The sequence below is a fragment of the Morone saxatilis genome, unplaced genomic scaffold (assembly GCF_004916995.1).
Source record: "Morone saxatilis isolate NCDOM2014 unplaced genomic scaffold, NCSU_SB_2.0 Contig9, whole genome shotgun sequence".
NCBI classification, from domain to species: Eukaryota; Metazoa; Chordata; class Actinopteri; family Moronidae; genus Morone; species Morone saxatilis.
Genome location: NW_023340268.1, coordinates 20778851 through 20797192, shown reverse-complemented (window position 1 = coordinate 20797192; position 18342 = coordinate 20778851). Strand labels below are relative to the sequence as shown.

Genomic DNA, 18342 nt, shown 5'->3' with positions numbered 1-18342 from the left:
TAGAGCTTACGACCATAGTACCGAGTTGCTGCAGTGGCCCAGGGTTTGAATCCGACCTGTGGCCCTTTGCTGCGTGTCATTCCCTCTCTCTACCCCCCTTTCCTGTCTATCTTCAGCTGTCACTATCAATTAAAAGGCCAAAAAAAAAAAAATAGATTGGTGAAGCAGCTTTTACTAGTTATTTTAGGTGACACTAACTTAGCTATAGAAACTTTCCTTGCTGTGGCTCAGCAAGGTACTCAGTCTGGAAAAACATAAAGTACTTTGGACAATAACAACACACTTACACGGAAAACTTATATTGAGACAATACCATAGAGTTACAATAGCTGTGCTTCCATCAGTATCTCTCCTCAGTCATTTAGCAAGGAAACACTGTCTGAAGAAAGCAATTTCATACTGGAGGTCGTAACTTTGGGAAATACCCTCTCAATTTTATTGCAGTCTGCTATTAGTTTCAGCTTATTCTTTAAAATGCATTTTTGAACTGAACAAGAGCCATTGACCCTAATTTTCTATAGGATCATCAGTCAATCAGTGTATCACAGCCAGTATGGACAGAACAACCCATACGACTTGATATGGCATGTATCTTTAATCATAAAAATCACTCCTCGCTAAACTACCCCAGTAGACTCAGTAGACAATTATGTCAGCAGTCATTATAGGTTAGTGTTAAACATAATAAAATACCAGCTAATGTGAACACAATGTCGGACTGAATGAATGAAGTGAATCAAAAGGGCAATTCAGTCTGATGAACAGTCTAGTGATGTTCCATGCTGAAGGAAAGAATACAAGTTGGTAGTTTGATACTTTAATCAAGCAGCAGTTTGGGAGCAAAGGTACTCAAGCTCTGAATATTCAACAATACCTCTCTTTTTTCAAACTCTAATGAATATTCAATACAAAGTGTTGAATACTCATGGTCATGATTGTGGCTTTTCAGTACTACCTTGGATTAAATCAAGCTAACCTATAATTGAGGTAGAGACACTTTAAGAAAAGATGAAAAGATCACCTCCTTTTCAGGACTCTGTTATTCATTCAAGGCTACAGTGTTCTGTTTGAAAACTCTCTGAGTTATGAATGAAATGCCAAAGGTTGGACTCATTATTTGAACATAAGAGATAGTTGTTATTCTTATAGCAAGTTTTGTGGCGGTGTCTGGTGTTTGTGAGCATGTTCCCATCTGCAAGTCAATCTAGCCTTTGTTTCTTTTATTAATGTGACGTTCAGACTGTCTCAGCCCGTCCTTCTGCCAGTGTATCAGCTTTTGCCTGTGGATCAGTGCATTTGTTGGAGGTGTACGTCGTACAGCCTCAGTGTGTGAATGGATGTGACAGCTGAGTGTTGAGGTGGGTGGTGCTCTCCTGAGACCTGATGGCAGGTGTGATCAGGCCTGTTTCTCAGCTTCTCCTTTGGCTCCCATAGGTGTCACGATGCTCCACCTGGCGTGTGAAAGCTCCCAGTGGAGGGATAGAAATCACAGCCGTGGAGGTGGACTCCTTTTAGGAGTGTGAGTCAAAGGTGGAGGTGACAAACTACATGTACTATTGCTACTGTAATTGAAGGGCTTTATGTATTAATGTATTTGCACTGTTTTTAAGGTTTATTTGGCGTTCCATTAGAAACTAGCTGCATCAAATCTGCACTGTATATTTAGAGAATATAGTTAGCTATAATATCAAATGGTCCCAGCTTGGTTAAGATTAGCCAAAAAGTCATTAATATGATAAACAATACGTGGAAATTTGCCATTGGCTCCAAAGAGCTCGCCAGGCAACAAGCTAGTCTTGCTCATTTGCTATATTTTTGCCTGATTAGTTAAAAATAAAATAACTTCAGTAAACAAAGAGGATAAACATTTTCAGTTTCTAAAAGCTGGAAGAAGCAGAAATATTGTTCACAGAACTCTTAACACAGCTGATAGCATCATGTAATATAACATTTTTACATTGCATTGGGATAGAATAGAGATAACTGTTGCTTAATCCTCGGGTTCATTTGGCAGCTAGCGTGTAGGTTTTAGCAAAGAAGGGCTGAAAGATAAAAATGAAAATGACAAGAGAGAAAATATCCCTTTTTATTGTGAGAGAGTTCACTGTACGACTACTAGCTACATAGTTGTGACATCTGACACAAATAAGAATATGTTTTTTAAGATACTTAAAAAGGGAAGTTGACTACTACAATACTACATTAAAATTTAAGCAAAGTCCTCAAGCGGGACACTGTGGTGTTCCTCCCCCCCCGGTGTTCGTGATGTAAGGAAGGCCAACAGGAAGGAAGCACCGCTCGTGGCCACTCTGGGTCCATCACTCTTTACAGAGCTGGCTGTGGCCTGAGGACCGGGCATCTCTGGCACGCAGGGAGGATTTTCCGATCCCCTGCCCCGCTTTCAGATGCTCGTTAATCTGCCGGCTCTATTTTTATCTGCCCTCTCCTCCCGCCCCCGGGCTCTCTGTCTTTTTACTCGGCTCCTTATGTCCATCCAAAGAGAGAGAGGCTGCCTCGGCAGGCCGGCAGCTCCAATTAGAGGCCTCTCCGCTGGGGATTGGGCTTGCTGTCCGCCTCTGGCCCCTCAGGCTCTCTTCCCGTCTACCTTTCTCAGGTTAGCCCCAGACGATGCCTCACTCCCTGCCTCTCTCCACCCGTCTTTTCCCTCTCTGTCTGCCTTGTTTCTCTGTCTTCCCCCAAGAGCTTGTGGAGCTCCGCAGGGAGTAAGGGGGAGTGAAAGGCCTTCTGTCGCCTGAGGGCTGGCTCTAGTCCCTCAGCTGCACTTTGAGGAGAAGCTAACTGGTGCACCTTTCAGGAGGCGGCCTCAGTACAACTGCTAGAGACACTAACTCTGATCGTATTGTCACAGCTACTGCGAGTGTACAAGTAAAACTGCTGCTACGACTGTAAACACTATTATTCATCCTCCAAACAGAAAAAGGGAAGGTTCTTGTCATTGGACAAGTTCTTTAAGTCTTTCATGACTCAAGGAACCTGCTGATAGCAAAGAACCTCACAAATGTAATTTTTGCTTCAAAAGGTACTTTGTTTTAACTTGCTGAATAGAGCATTTTTTTCCTAAAATGTTCTTTACACCATAGAAAACATTCAGTATGGCGGAACACAGAGTCTTTAGAAAGTGGTTCTTTATGATGCTGTTAAATAAGTGACTGTGTGGTGCAGGTCTAAATAACTATTTTCTAGTGCTACAGTAAATAGAAAACATGATTAGACCATTAATGTCCACAATGGAATTGTATAATTTCCTTTACAGCACTTAAAGGGAAACTTGGCAACTCTAGCATTTCTTCGCTGGTTTTCATTTTTGTCATCGCATGTTTTCTCAACGAGCCTCCCCTAAGCTCTGGACGTGTATTTACAACACGTCGTAAAAACAACTCACTTGCGGCACCCTCCTCCCCCTTATCTTCGCTGCTGATGTGCCTTTTTTTCGCTGGGCAACTTTTCCGTGTGGAGCAATATCTACCGAGGTGGGTAATCAATTATCACACTAACCGTTATTGGAGGGCGGCGTGTGCGTTTATGTGGAATTGCCGTAAAGCCATTCATCTTTCTCGCTCGTTCTCGCTCGTTCTCGCTCGTTCTCGCTTCTCGGTACTTCCTATTTCCCAATTTACCGGGACGTAGCCCAAAGTTGCAAGGTTGGTTTTCGCCTGGGGTCGCATGGGGTTCGCCAGAGGGGGGGGGGGGGGTCACCATTTTCACCGGAACAGGCTTTTTAACCACCATCCAAATGATTTCTAAACGGGTTTATTAAGCTGAAAAAGTTGCCAAGTTCCCCTTTAAAGTACAAGCTGATCTAAGCACAAATCCATTGAAATTTTTCAAATTAGTCAAAGTATACGTTTTTCTTAACATCCTCTTTGTAGTCGTTATTCACAAGGGGTTGCTCTAGAACAATATGTTAGGAATAACATTAGACTGTTACAATATAGATTGATTAAGAAAAAATATTATATGTTGGGATTTCTTGGTCCAGTATTGTCATTGAGCAGATCTAAAATACTTTTTATAATGTATTCCTATGGGATAAAATGAGTGACCAACCACTAAATATAGTATGATATAATAATGGATGTATCTCAAATACTACAAGGACTTTTATCGAATGCTTGGTACCATTGGAGTCATAAAAAAAATAATTCTTTCATATGTAGCCACATAACTTCATTAGGTGTTTCCACCTTTAACAACAAAATCTGAGGCATTTCTTAGCATAATAACTAGAGTCATTGGTCATTAATGAGTTAAAAGAAAGTATCTTAGTTGCTATTACAGCTGTAAGCTTTCCACACTGTGTTGGACAGCAGCAGCACTGTTGATACAGAAGTGTGACTGCACATCTTTATTGAAACTGTGCCGTTGCTGGCCTTATGCACAACTAAGTTATTGTGTTTCTTGAATGTTCCTAGCTACACTGCATTCCTCTGGATGCTCTGACCTATTATTTTCCCGCAATCCACCAAAAGAATAGCATCTTTTTTCCCAGCTTAGCCCCCACTCAAACTCTGCATGCTCACACCTTCTCCAACCCCATTAATCCCTCAGCCTCCCACTTCTTTATTTCCCTTCAAAGAGACAAGCGCTGCCCGTGACATCAGTCACAGGAAGTGAATCTTTAGCGTTGACTAATTTCCATCGATTGCCTCCAGACAGGCTTAGCAGACGAGACCCATTCCCACACAGAGCCTGGCTGCTCTCATTTAAGTCTCCCCGCCTGCAGAAAACGCTCCACAATGAACGCAGTCAGCGCTTTTATCTTCTCCCCCACTCCTGCTTATTATCAAATAAATGCACGGCATAGAGAGATACCCATTGACAGGACCGTGCATAATGACTCCTGGCTGTGTGAAATGGATTAATAAATAATGGTTGAGCAAGGGGAGAAAACGGCTTTGCCTAGTCCCACTACTTCTCAACAAGGCAGCGTACAACAATCCCCACAACACTCGGCTGGATTGTGCCGGACCACATCTAATGGAGCACTGCATGGAATTTAAAACACAACCCTCCTCTTGAATGCGCCGTGGAATGCGTCATAAATTAGAGGTGGGCTCCTTAAAATGTGAAGCAGAGAGCACTATAAAATCCACTACATGATGTTCTACTGAATCCTCTAAAGAATCCCCTCCAAGAGACTCTCTCCTGCGAGGATAGAGAGGTAAAAGCAGCCTATAAAAATGTCCGGGAGCAGAACTCCTCTGCAACCTGTTCCCCGTCTCACTGCTGACAGAGCTGCAGCAGAAGGTAAATCAGTTTCCTTTTTGCTTCTGCTTTCACGCTCTCATGAGTATACCGGCGGTTCAAACGCACATATCCTGCAGTTTCCATGTGCAAACTCAATCGAACAGGCACACAGTCAAGCCCGCAAACACCAGAGGCCTTCTTGTTTTTAACAAAGCATCCCCATCCATCCCCTGTCAGTGACATATTGCTTCATTAACACTCTTGGCTTTGTGTATATTGACAGCTTTTTCAAAATGGCAGAGAGTAAAAGTGTTTCTACCGCCTGCTCTGCACCAAAGGGGCTTAAACAGACTATAAAACCCAAACAGAGTCTGTGATAGTGAAGTGTGCTCTGACTGCCACTGTACCCCTGTGCCAAAGTAATAAGTCTGTCTGAGACACAGGGTGAAAAGGTCTCAATCTCCTTAACGCTAGATTAAGGAGCAGCTTGATCAAGGCGTCTTAAGTGCTTCATTTTGGAATCAGGATCAATAGCCACTAAGAAGAATTGAGCTAGGAGCTTCGGTAGGTAGAGCTGATTGAATAGAAGCTAATGACTTCTCAGAAGCTCCTTACACTGGAGGAATGGCTCATAGTCTATATGCTGCTTGTGTTTTTATTTTAGCAATTTATTTTCCAGTCCTGTAAATAATATAAAAAAGGTTATTCTGTCCCAGAGCTCTAGTTGTCACAGCAAGCAGACAAAGTAACAGGGTCTCGTATTAGTGCTTACATGCTAACACCCTGGTGAAAAACATGTTTTCTAGCAGGAGTGGTGACAACAGTAAGGCTGTGGTGTGACGTAGCGGGGGTCAATCCGGATGTATTTTGTAGACCCGTGAAAACCTGTGCTTGTTTTTCTTGGTTCCCAATAACTGCCCGACCAATTACGTCCATCAACGCCGCACCCAGCCTCAGTCGCCATGATCCGACCAATCCCCACCCTGTCTCTGTGGTTTCAGGGTGAAACCCAGCTGAGGAGTGCCCAGAATTAACCAGGATTAGCCTTGGATTGTCGGGGATTACTCAGGCTGGAGAGGGATTAAGTATGATTGCCAGTTTGGGGTGGGGGCGTGGGGGCATTTGTGCGTAAGTCTGTGTGCGCGTGCACATCGAGGTGAACATGTGTTAAGTTGTGAAATATATATGATGGTATTTGTTTACATGTAACATGTGTACTAAGCTGCATGGAACGTCTAAAAATCACTGCATATGACTTGATTTCCACATCTTTAACAGCCTGCAAAAGAGGTGTGGAAATGACTGGAAATGATTTTCCCTCTCATGGCACGACAAGGTCCACTACATGGATATATTTTGATATTAGTTGTTGTGTAAAATTAATATAGGAGGCTTTTCTCTGCTCAGACACAAAGCTCCGTTGAGAGAATTGCTAGTAACAGAGAGACAACAAGAGGAACAGGGTGCAAGGGGTTACATCATTCTCGTTGCTATGCAACACAAACTGGATAATTTGCAATAGATGTAATTAGCGTTAGCTACCTAACCCAGAATAAAAAAAGGGACAAGGGGGTTGAAAATAATAATAATCAAGAAAATTAGCCATTGCTCTGTTATTGCCATTCTGAAATGGAGGATGTGGGCACACGGCATCGTGCTGGAGAGAACACACAGTTTCTGACCATTTAAAAGGCTGTTTTAGAGAGGGTCTCAATAAAGTGCAGGTACAGGGGGTTGACAAAACAACAGCAACTCACAGTGTAATGTAATCGCCAACCATAAAGGGAAATCAGCCTCTCTCAGCCTGACACAGATGGAACAATCTGAAACAAAGGATGTAGGATTCTTGAAGGTCTACTGTACTGGGATGAATTATACTGTACAGTTGTTCCTGTTATTGTGTCCATACCCTGTATGTTCAGTTTGGAATGCCAAGAGGAGTATGTTAAAGGTACACTCCACAAGTTTGAAATATAACTCATAATGTCATCACGGTCTAATAAAACATACTATTAAGTAAGAATTATGGGAAACAGAGTGTTTCTGGAGCTTGACTACAGACTAAAAATCAGGATATCCCAGCCTCTGCTGCTTCCATTTTGACCATTTTGTAAAAATCTGTCTCTTATGAGTCCCCCAACTTTATGCAAGTTCCATATTCAATTAAATTGCTGGAGTGCCCCTTTAAAGTACACATCCAAAGACAAAACATTAGAAGTATGGGGGACATTTTGAAATGCAAACTTCAATCCCAACAAAAGATCCACTTGCTTGCTTTTTTTAAGCTTTCAATATCACATGATCTTCACATTATTACCATTTTCAAATAGGCATATTAGGGTGAGGCCAAGGGTTATCTATAACCTACGCAGTTACAAATATAAGTAATTCAGAGCGGGGGGGGAGGGGGGCAGCTGCTCCCGTGCTTCATGCAACCATCTTGCCACCCATGAGTATTTCTCTAGCTCTGCCCCTGTTTCCGAGGTCAAGAATGAACTTTGATGCTAAGTATCCAAATTGTATTATATTGATATATTTATGTTCACAGCATATAGAGTGATACAGTATGATGTAGTTTCCAAAACCAGTCTGGCATTTTGAAAAAGGGGAAAAGTGTAAGAATTCTGTGTTTAGACAGATCTGTGTGTCCATGGGCCATTAGCTAACCACTGGACTGACTATCCCCTGACTCAGTGAAAGCAGAAGTGTGTCAGGGTCAAACTCAGTCACTATTTATGCATAAAATACAGTAGCGGAGCTGGATACAGTGCGGCGTGGTCCCTGTAGAGGAGGGTGGATGTGAGGACAGATTCAGTCACCGTTCTCTCTGCAACAGTCCATCTCCTCCTGCATTAGTAGAAAGGCAAAGGCTGAGAGCAGAGGGAAAAGGCTTCTGCACTTCAGAATCACTCTTTCTGACAAGTTAATATATACACCGAGGCAGGGATGGGCAGCTATGTGCCATGGAGGGCTGACAGTCTGCAGGTTTCATTCCAACTACGCTGGAGGATTTCACTGATGAGCTCCCCCTCTGAGGCTGACAGTGTGCTAATCAGTGACGTCTCCTGCTATATAGCCTTTGATTGCAATGATAACCTGGAGACTCTCCGCCATCCCTTTGCATGTGATGGACCAATCCTGTGCCAGAGTCACATTGATGTACTGGACTCAAGGGGTGTGTCCAGACTTTTTTAATTGGGGTGGTACAAGTGGGGCACTGACTTATGCAATATTGTTTACGGACCCCAGTATCTAGAAATATTAAAATAAACTAGACGATAGTAACATCTTTTTACCACATGCAAAAGGCTGCATGGTTTTTGCCTCAAAACTGCATGGGTTTAGCATTAAGTGGGCATGTCTGCAAAGGGGAGACTTGTGGGTACCCATAGAACCCATTTTCATTCGGATATCTTGAGGTCCTTTTGAAAATGGCCATGCCAGTTTTTCCATCGCCAAAATGTATCCTAAATCTTGAGCATTACTTAGCCCTAGCCTTACAACAGAGCTCACTACAACCTCTGCTAAACAGTGCGAAGTGGAAAAGGTATAGACAACGGTGGTGTCACTTGGGTGGCCAATTAGATTTCAAGGGTGGCCAGTGAGCCCAAGCCTCCCCTCTGGCAACGCCCCTGCTGTACTCATGCTGGATTCTAAATGGCTGGTATTCTGATAATTAAAGTGGGACACTTCAGAGGACAACAACATTCCTTTATTTGGTTTATTTTGTCTTTCTCATGAGAAAAGTTGTTTCCATCGGGACTGTCCACTGACCATTAACCACTGGGACTGACTTGTTATGGGCTGTTTCTTAATGAAATGTGAATTTGTAACACACATGTTTTGGTTGTCTATGTTTTGTTTCAATTTTGTTCTCACTGCCTACATCTCTAGCCACAGTCGCCACAGCATCTTCTTACCAAAAGAATCCTCCAAATTACAAAAGAAAATGAGTTGTTTGAATTACCTTCCAGTGCAATTCAAAAACAAGCCTTTTCTGATCCAGGTCTTTGTTGCCAGGACGACATCATCCAAAACTGTTACAAATCATAGTTGCAAAAATAAAAGCTTTTTCTGATCTGACAACACTATGTTTAAGGTTTGGTTGGGTTGAGGCACAAAAAGTACTTGGTTAGAGTTAGGGAAAGATCGTGGTTTGGGTTAAAATTATTACTTTGTTACGGTCCTTGGTTGTCATGGTTAAAACAATAATCACTTGGTTAGGGTTGGGAAAGACAATGGTCGTGGTTAAAAGAAAACGACATTGACTGTCGTAACAAATTATCAAATGTCCTCATACCTAAACGACAGAATAGGTTGATTGCTGGTGACTCCCAAAACAACATATATGACCAGCAACAGGTATACTGAAGCTGTTATGTAAGTCACAACTACGTCATGTGACATTAAACATGTGACCTTCGGGGTTAACATTGTGAAACAATCGCAGTTTGATTAGCTTTAGGCACCAAAAGTACCTGGTTTTAGGTTTAGGGGAAAAAAACGGTTGTCTCTATATGTCAAAGTCTGATTATTGGTTAATCCATCCAAACACCACCATGGCCGCGCTTTCTCACTTGAACATAAAAATATGTCATCAAGGATTGTTGTATTAGACTCAATTAGCAAATAAACAAAATAGCAAGAATAGCAAGCAAACATAAAACCCTATTGGTTATTTATACGTAGAAAGACTATTAGAACACAAAGTAGAAAAAAGAAATTAAATGTTTTGTCCACGCAGTTAATAATAATAATAATAATAATTTTCTTGATGAAATGCACACTAGTTGTGTATTGAAAGTTCATAATCTAAATTAATTAATGTTCAGGTTGCATATATGTTTCGTTAGGAAACTACAGCAAGTTTAAAGAACTCTAGAGGCCCATAGTCCTTATCTTCATGTGTTTTTTTCTAATTGGTTAATGATTAATTGGATTCTTGCTCTTCTGTTTTCCGTTAATGGGGCTGACAATCAGAAATCATCACATGTGGGCATAGAAACTGTAACATTAGGTGCTGACAGTGTTGAGTATCAGCCCCAAATTTTCACTATTAGCAATTTCAAAACAGAAATGTCAGTCTCAGCCTTAAAAGGAGGTCAGTTTAATCTTAATAGATACAGAAAGCAATGCAGAGAGCTGCCACATTATAGCCTAGTACTGCACAATATGTCAGCAGGTGAAGGAACAGCAGTCTACTGTTGTGGTATAATTGTTGCTCTGGTAGTATGCAAGCTCTCACTCCCCCCTCTCTCTCTCTCTCACACACACACACACACACAGACACACACACAGAAAAACTGCTAATCACAGCTTGGTACAGGTAGTGAGACGTTGGGACTACTGGTGATTGAGCCTCCCTGGTGGATTGGAAGCAGGAATCTGACAGACTCAGATAAAAGGCTGTTTGGAGTTGCCTGCAGCATCAAACAGCATCAGCCACCTCCCCTCCTCTCTCCCCCCTCAACAACCCCCACCCCCCCACCATCACCTCCCCTCGCTTCATTTCTCCCTCTTTTGGTTTACTCTGTTGCCATGGCTACGCCCAGCCGGAGCCGTCATGTTGCGGAGGAACCTGTCAGGGTGCCGCTCTCAGATCACCTGATGCGGGTCGCCTCCACTGGCGGCCTCTTTCACACGGCGTCATCGTTCAATTTGGCTTTGATAAAGTCTGTGCTCCATAGCGCGCCGTGGCTGAGAAGTGCAGTCGGCCCATTTCGTCGCCAAACGTTGAGCTTGTGCAATTTTACCGACCTGGTGTTTAGGAGAGGACCCCTCTGAACAGCAGAGAAAAAAACATAAATACATCTCTCCTATCCAATTTCCATGTCTGTGAAGAGAGTCTAGTCAAAGCAGCGTGATTTGAGTGGAGGATGGGGCGAAATTACCTGTTAGGAGTCATGCTGAGGGGATGGGTGTGCGTGGAGGGGGCTTTTCTACATGAATGAGAATAGTAGTAGGTAGGATACAAGACTGATTGAATACCCACTTAAAGCTGAATTCCCCCTGTAAACATTTTGCGAGAAACATATTACCTGCTGTTCTAGATGCTGTGCTTTTCATAATACCCTGCAACAACAAAGAGCCATCACCTCTTTTAGCTGGCTGTCCAGTTCGCAGCCATGCGGCTCTGTGTGCCGCCAGAGTATTAGAGGGTGCATATGCTGACTGTATGGATTGCGCTGAAGGGTGAAATGTAAGCTGGCCCCCCATTGAGTGCAGATTTGCATCTCCTGCTGTTTGTTTCCGATATTTGCTCCCCTTAGAGTGTGAATGGATGAATGAAAGCAGGGAGAGGCGGGAGGATGGAAGTTGTGTAAGGTGATGAGAGGATGGATGTGGAGAGAGGGAGAGAATGAGCAATGTCGTGATCAAGAGACGCTGGGACACAGAGAGGGAGATGAATGGGGCTGAGAGCAGGAAAATTGGACAGGAGGCGGGGAGTGAATGAAGATAGAGAATGGCTCGAGATATCAGGAGACAGAGATTGTGAGCTATGTGCAGGTAATAAACAAGGCAGAAATAGATAGATATCTCCAGAGAGGAAAAAGAAAAGTGTATGGGGTAGAGGGTTGGGGTTTAGGGGGTTTTTCCTCCCAAAAGATCAGAAAAGGCAAAAGAGATGGAAAGAAAGAGAAGGCGGGAAAGCAAAGGGAGGAAAGCTGGAGAGAGTGTGAATAATGACACAAGCAGGAAAGATTTGGATGAACATGCTGTACTTAGACTAACTTGGCCAGCTGAGATGATGTGTATCCCTGCTAAGCTCTCCTTTAGGCAGGCTTAGATCTCATCAACTCACTCCAGGTTGGCACCGGCTTCAAATGCTGCTGTGGAGCCATGGATTAACTATACAGCCGTCACTCAGGCACTTAAACAGGGGTCTGGAGAGGCTTATCCTATACACCCCCCCCCCNNACACTCCACACCCACCCACAATCGCCGCATCCGTTCTCTTTCAAAGCTACTCGCAGGAAGACTTCATCATAACGATATCTGCCGTCATTGCCTACGGCCTGGTTAATTGTGCCATGATTTTAAAAGAGGTTAAATGAGCATGTCCCTCTCCTCCTCCCTCCCCTCGTTTACTTCCCCTCTATCTTATTCCAGGCCTGTTGTATGAGTGTTTCTTTTTTCATTCTGGTGCTCTTCCAGATCTTCTCCTGCCAAATCACGCCTCTCCCTCCCTCCCTCTCCTTTCCTCCCTCCCTGTCTCTGGCTGGATCTCAGGCTCTCATATTTGGAGGCCCTGCAATCGATATGGGCTGTCTGTGATTGGGTTGCCTCGCGTGATTCATTTCTGTAACCTTGGTGATGGTTTGATGTGGAGGCTGCACCCATGTCCATATTATGACTCAGTGAGCGCGTGTGGAGAGGAGAGGCTGGTCAGGGGAGGTATCGATTGGTCCTTCACTCTCCCTGCCCTGTTTGCTCTCCCCTCCATCTCCCTCGCTTTCTTTATCCATCTTTTTTTTGCTCCCTGTGCAGCCTTGATAGTTTGGCCATAATTTGAAATGACTTTGTGTTCTCAAGAAATGATTATTTAACCCTAAATGTTCCCTTGGGTGTTAATGTTTATCTCTTTTCTTCTCTCTCCATTTTCTGCCTCTTCATCCCTCTCTCCCACCATCTCCTTCCCATCTTTCTATCTCATTCCAGAATTCAATCAGACACAATCTGTCTCTGCACAGTCGCTTCATCCGGGTGCAAAATGAAGGCACGGGCAAGAGTTCCTGGTGGATGCTGAACCCAGAAGGAGGGAAGATGGGAAAGGGACCCAGGCGACGTGCGGCCTCTATAGACAACGGCACCCGTTACCTGAAGACCAAGGGTCGCATTAGCCGTAAGAGAGCAGGGGCCGTAGGCCTCGGACGGGGGCAAGGTCAGGGGGCTGGACCCACAATGCAAGGCTCCCCAGAGCATGGCAGTCCAGCAGGGAAAGGAGGTGTGGGCATGGGGGGTGAGGAGTTTGACACCTGGACAGACCTCCATTCCCGCACCTCCTCCTCTGCCTCCACACTGAGTGGCTGCCTGTCCCCGATCCTGGCTGAGGCAGAGGCTGATGAACCGGAAGAGGGTGGACTGTCCTGTTCAGCCTCCCCTCGCCTGTACCCCAGCCCCACCAGCACCCGCTCCCCGGCCCTAGGCACTGGGGGCCACTGCCCCACCGTGGAGCTGCCCCAGCTGACCGACCTCACTGGGGCTATCAGTCTAGATGAGAGCGGCTACCCCCAGCCACCGCAAATCAAATGCAATGGTTATCCCTATGTGCCTGGGCCCAAGACGGAGGGCTCCTACTGTGGACCCATGTATGCACAGCCTTCCATGGGCATGCTCCGGCACCACACTCCCATGGAGACCATCCAGGAGAATAAGCCAGTCAGCTTCCAGCGCCCAATGAGGGGCTACTCAGAGAACAACGCCCTGCAGAGTCTGCTTACTGGAGGTCCTCCCTACTGCAACAAAGACACAGTGCTGGGCCAGGGACGGGACACACACACACTAATGACACAGGGAACCAATGGCGTTCACAGCCCGCACAGCCACAATCAGAATCGCAGCCACAATCATAACCACAATCACAGCCAAGAGCATGCTCACAATCCCAGCCTACACAATGGCCATGGCTCAGTTCATGACCAGAACACAACCCACCATCAGAACCACAATCAGGGTCACAAACACCAAGCCAGCCTCGACTACAGCCACAGCCACAAGCCCCATCCAACCCACGACTACGCTCCGAGTCACGAGCATGGTCACAGTAACAAAGTAAATGCTAGCCATGATCACAACCCTCGTTCCAGCCAGAGTCACATGCACAGCCGCAACCCCCACAACCCTCATAACCCTATGCACAGTGGGCCTCATCCCCAGGCCCTCTCCCCACGGGTTAGCACTGACATCCTGCAGCCCTACAGCCTCAAGACCTCTAATCACTATGGGCCCCGTCCGCACCTCCCAACATCACCTTCCCTCCCGCCCAACCCTGCTGGCGTCATGGACGTTCCCCAGGACCCCTGTCGCCTGGCGTCAGCGCCTCATCCCCGTCACCAGCCTTACCCTGGAGCTCACCATCAGGGTATGACTGACTCGTGGCATGGCTACTACCACAACAACCACCAGCCGGGGAACGCTGGTTACCAGGGGCAACAGCACAATTCCCACATTAGAATGGCTGCCAACCTGGAGATGGAGAACGTCCCTAATAGCCTGGACTGTGATGTAGACTCCATCCTGCTCAGTGACTTTATGGACACAGAGAGTATGGACTTCAACTTTGATGGCTCTCTGTCTCAAGGCGTGGGCATGGGGATGGGCATGAGCTTGGGGGCGTTTGCCTGCCCTCCACCAGCACACAGCAACCAGAGCTGGGTCCCAGGGTGAACCCAGACCCAAGGGTTTAGATAGACACATGACCGGAAAGCTCACCCACTGGGCCAGGCTGCTGGTGAACTGTACCCTTGGACTGACTGACTGTGATTCTGTTTCTCTGAGACTGTAGAACAAAATACGTATTGTCATTTTGTTTCCTGGGGACTCCCTACACCCACACATCCTGCCCCCCCCTGTTTATAAAGCCTTCTGTCTCCATATTGAACCTGCCCCCAATGAGCCCAGTCCTAAAGCCCCCCTTGTTTATGCCCTTCAGTTTTTTTGTTTTGTTTTGTGTTTTTATGGTATCCTCCCAATCTCTTCCTGCCTGTTCTAAGCTCTCAAGCACTTTACATCCATCCTTTCCATACAGATGCAGTAACACAAAGACCAGGCAAAGTCATGTTGTGTGTTGGCTTAAGTTTAATGTATGCAATCCACTTTACAGTATTATCTCCTCCCAGGAAGGAGGTGTTGTTTTTGACTTGAGAACATGATCAAACAGCTGCATAAATATCTTTCAATGTGGAGGTGCTCTCAGATTGGGGGTTAAAAGGCAGGAGAGGCTTTGAGGTTTAAGAATGAAGAGAAAAGGAGGTTTTTAGAAGAAGAGGGAATAGAACTAAAGGGATGGAGGGATAGAATGGAAGGCAACTCCAGGGTCAGTATGACTACTCTGCCTGGTGGACAGGGGTGTTTTCTGTTCGGTTCAGAGCAGAAGGATAGTCATCCATCAGGCAACCATCAGCACCACTCCATTGAAATGCAACGTCCCTTCTTTAATCTCCAAAGTAATGCCAGAGTGATGCATCACTATTGCAAATCTAATGCGCCACTCTGTGTTTTTTCAACCCCCCTCTCCCTTCTCAACTCCGGACACACCGGCTTAATGTGTTTTGGCGAAAGTGATGATTAAAGTCACTCTGCACTAAATAGGGGAGGGATTGAGGAGGGATGATAGGAGAGGAGAAATGCAAATATTCCCTCTGTGCCTCTTCCTCTCCATTTTGTGGATTTATGTAGCTTTCCCCGTAATGAAATAAGCAACGATCAGAGCCTGCTGTACATCCTGAGGAGCTCTCTGATTGGCCTGAGCTGGGCTGCCTCAGCATGGCTCCTTCACCGGCTGACCCTAGAACAGCTTAGTGAGCAGCTGTGGTCAGGCCAGGATGTTGATGGAGCTGCCGTCCTCAGACCCCAGGCAACCTTGTCTAATTCACTAACACCCAGGTTCAAGCCCACTATGTGCTTTTACTCCTGTGAATTGCACACTGATGAACAGCGTCAGCAGATTACTATTTGGTGCTATCTCTTCTTCCCAGGCTCCCTCCTATCGCGCCGCCCCATCCCGAGGTTACTCGGAGGGTAAACAAGAGTAATTAACCGCCAAACAAGATGGATGATTTATGCAAGTGTGTGTATTCGCTCATCGGCACAAAGTCATAATTCTTCCTCCCGCCAAGAACAAGGAGGGCGATTTTTGAGAGGTGATGCCCAGCAACAAGGTAAAGCGGTTGGCAAGCGGTCTGCTTATAGTGTCCTTCAAGTCCTTCAAGCATCCCCTTTACAAGCATTCCCCGCCCCGTCCCAGCCATAGCTTTACTTTGCTGTTGTCTTTTCTTGTGCTTGTTCTGTGATTGTGCAGTTGTCTGTCCTGTTTCAATACAGCTTGGGTAGGAGCTTTTCTGTACATTTTTCTTTCTTCATTCCCAGAGGGTAAACCGGCAAAGGGGGCATTCGCCAACCTCTGTCCTGGCACCTGTCCTACTCAAGACCGAGAGAATAGGAACAAGAGAGAGAAGAAAGGTAGATAGATACAGAGACTGAATGGGGGGGAGGCAGCTAAATGAGTAGGCAGGATCTGTGAGACTGGGAGAGATTTTCCAGCTCGGTAGCTTTCTGTAGAATTGGCTGTTTGAATCAGGCCAAATGTCAAGTGCTACTCAGCCAGCTCCGACGAGCTTTGACCAGAAAGCCACTTCTCCCTCCTGATCAAGGACAATGACGGGTATTTCCATACACATTTCTTTTTCTTTCTTCTTTCCTTTTCATGAGTTAGGATGGCCCATTGTTGTAACCCAACTGTAATTTGTTCTCTGGTCTGTGTGCACTTGTGTGTCAAGCTTCTCGTGGGTGTGCGAGTGTGTGTGCGTGTGTGTAGCACAGTGATGTACAAGAACTGATTAAGGGAATATTGTTGAGAACTAACTTGCCCTGGTATTGTCCATGCCTGGATGAGTGCAGCATACATAATATATACAGTTTATATTTATTGGTTATGGAGATGGGTCTGTGGAGGACCGCTCAGACCCCTCACTGCTTTGTCTTCTTGATGACAAAGAGGCAGAATGCTATTTCAGTTTGACTACATTTCATTCTGTACATAATCTATATTGAGAAAATTGTATTATAATTTTTTTGCAAATATCAATTTCTTTTCTAAAATGATGTATCTGCTCATCTGGTGTAAAATAAAAACAGATCAAGACATAGATGTTTTTTGTGTCTCTGTTATTTGCATACACAATCACATGTGCACTGCTGTCATTTGAAAACCTTGTATCTCCTGCATACTGTATGAACGCTTAACAAACTTGAAAAAAAAGCTTAATTTTAATGTGACCCACATCAAGTCAAGTCAGTTTTACTGATATAGCCGGTTATCACAAATTACAAGGTTGCCTGATATGGCTTTACAATCTGTATAGCGTTTTCTGTTTTTCAGGCCTTTAAGAGGGGAAAACTGAGGGGGAAACCTCAGGACGTGCAACAAAAGAGGGACCCCACTTTCATTTTAGACAGACATGTAATAGGTGTTGTATATACAAAGTAGAGAGAAACAGAAATAATAAAACCACAATGTCAAAATATGTTGTGTTTATTACAACTTGGATCTCATTTTTGTGGTTTTTGTCATTGTTTTTAGCATAATATTCTACCGTCACTACAATGAGGGGTCACATATCATTGGGATTACATAATCAGACTTCAGAAAATAAATAACTATATTCTGCACAGATTAATATAGTTAGATTATTACATTGTCAAGGATTACTTGACTATATTTCCTATCCTTCTATTTACCTAAAATATAGCAGATTTTACAATTCTGAAAGCTTTTTTAACCACTTCTCTATTAACTTATTAAAAACGCACCTGGTCTGACATACGACACATGCTCCACTTTATGGAGGTCCTGATGGGAAAAATGTTCGTAGCTGTTTTAATTTTTTTAGTATAAGGTGCAGTGTTTGATTGACTGAGTAATCCAAAACAACAAAGACTACCATGTAATTTTTATTCAGTAACTCACTACATATTACATACTACTATTAATGAATTAACCACGTTATTCAGAGGTGACACTGAAATAAAGCCAACCTAAAATGTCAGTAATAATTCCTCATTGCAGAGGAAAACTACGGTCAATAGGTAAGTAGTCTGTAAACTGATGGATTTTACAACTCTACCTTCATTTTTTCCTCCATTTAAGTGACCTCAGTCTCTTACACCATCTGACTTTCTTTTCAGACCCCTGTTCCTCAATCTTAGAAATTAACACAATACTATTTTTACAAATAGAAATGATGTCCTAAACTGCAAAAATAAGAACACTGTAATATGTATTTATATATTTTTACAATTTACCAGACATGGAGTTACGAGGTTTTCACATTAACAGTAGTCATAGGAGCTAATATATCATACAGTTCATCAGTATGGTAGTATTTCACAAGATAGGGGAGACCGGGGCTTGTT

The 18342-nt window shown here is 44.4% G+C and overlaps 1 protein-coding gene across 1 annotated transcript in view; it reads left to right on the top strand.

Annotated features, from left to right (window-relative positions):
• foxo6b (forkhead box O6 b) overlaps window positions 1–17064 on the top strand; it is a 44744-nt gene extending 27680 nt beyond the window's left edge. Inside the window, exon 2 of the mRNA XM_035681882.1 lies at window positions 12868–17064. Coding sequence (XP_035537775.1) covers window positions 12868–14595 — 1728 coding nt within the window. The 3' untranslated portion in view covers window positions 14596–17064. The remainder of the gene's footprint in view (window positions 1–12867) is intronic.
• The last annotated feature ends 1278 nt before the right edge of the window (window positions 17065–18342 follow it).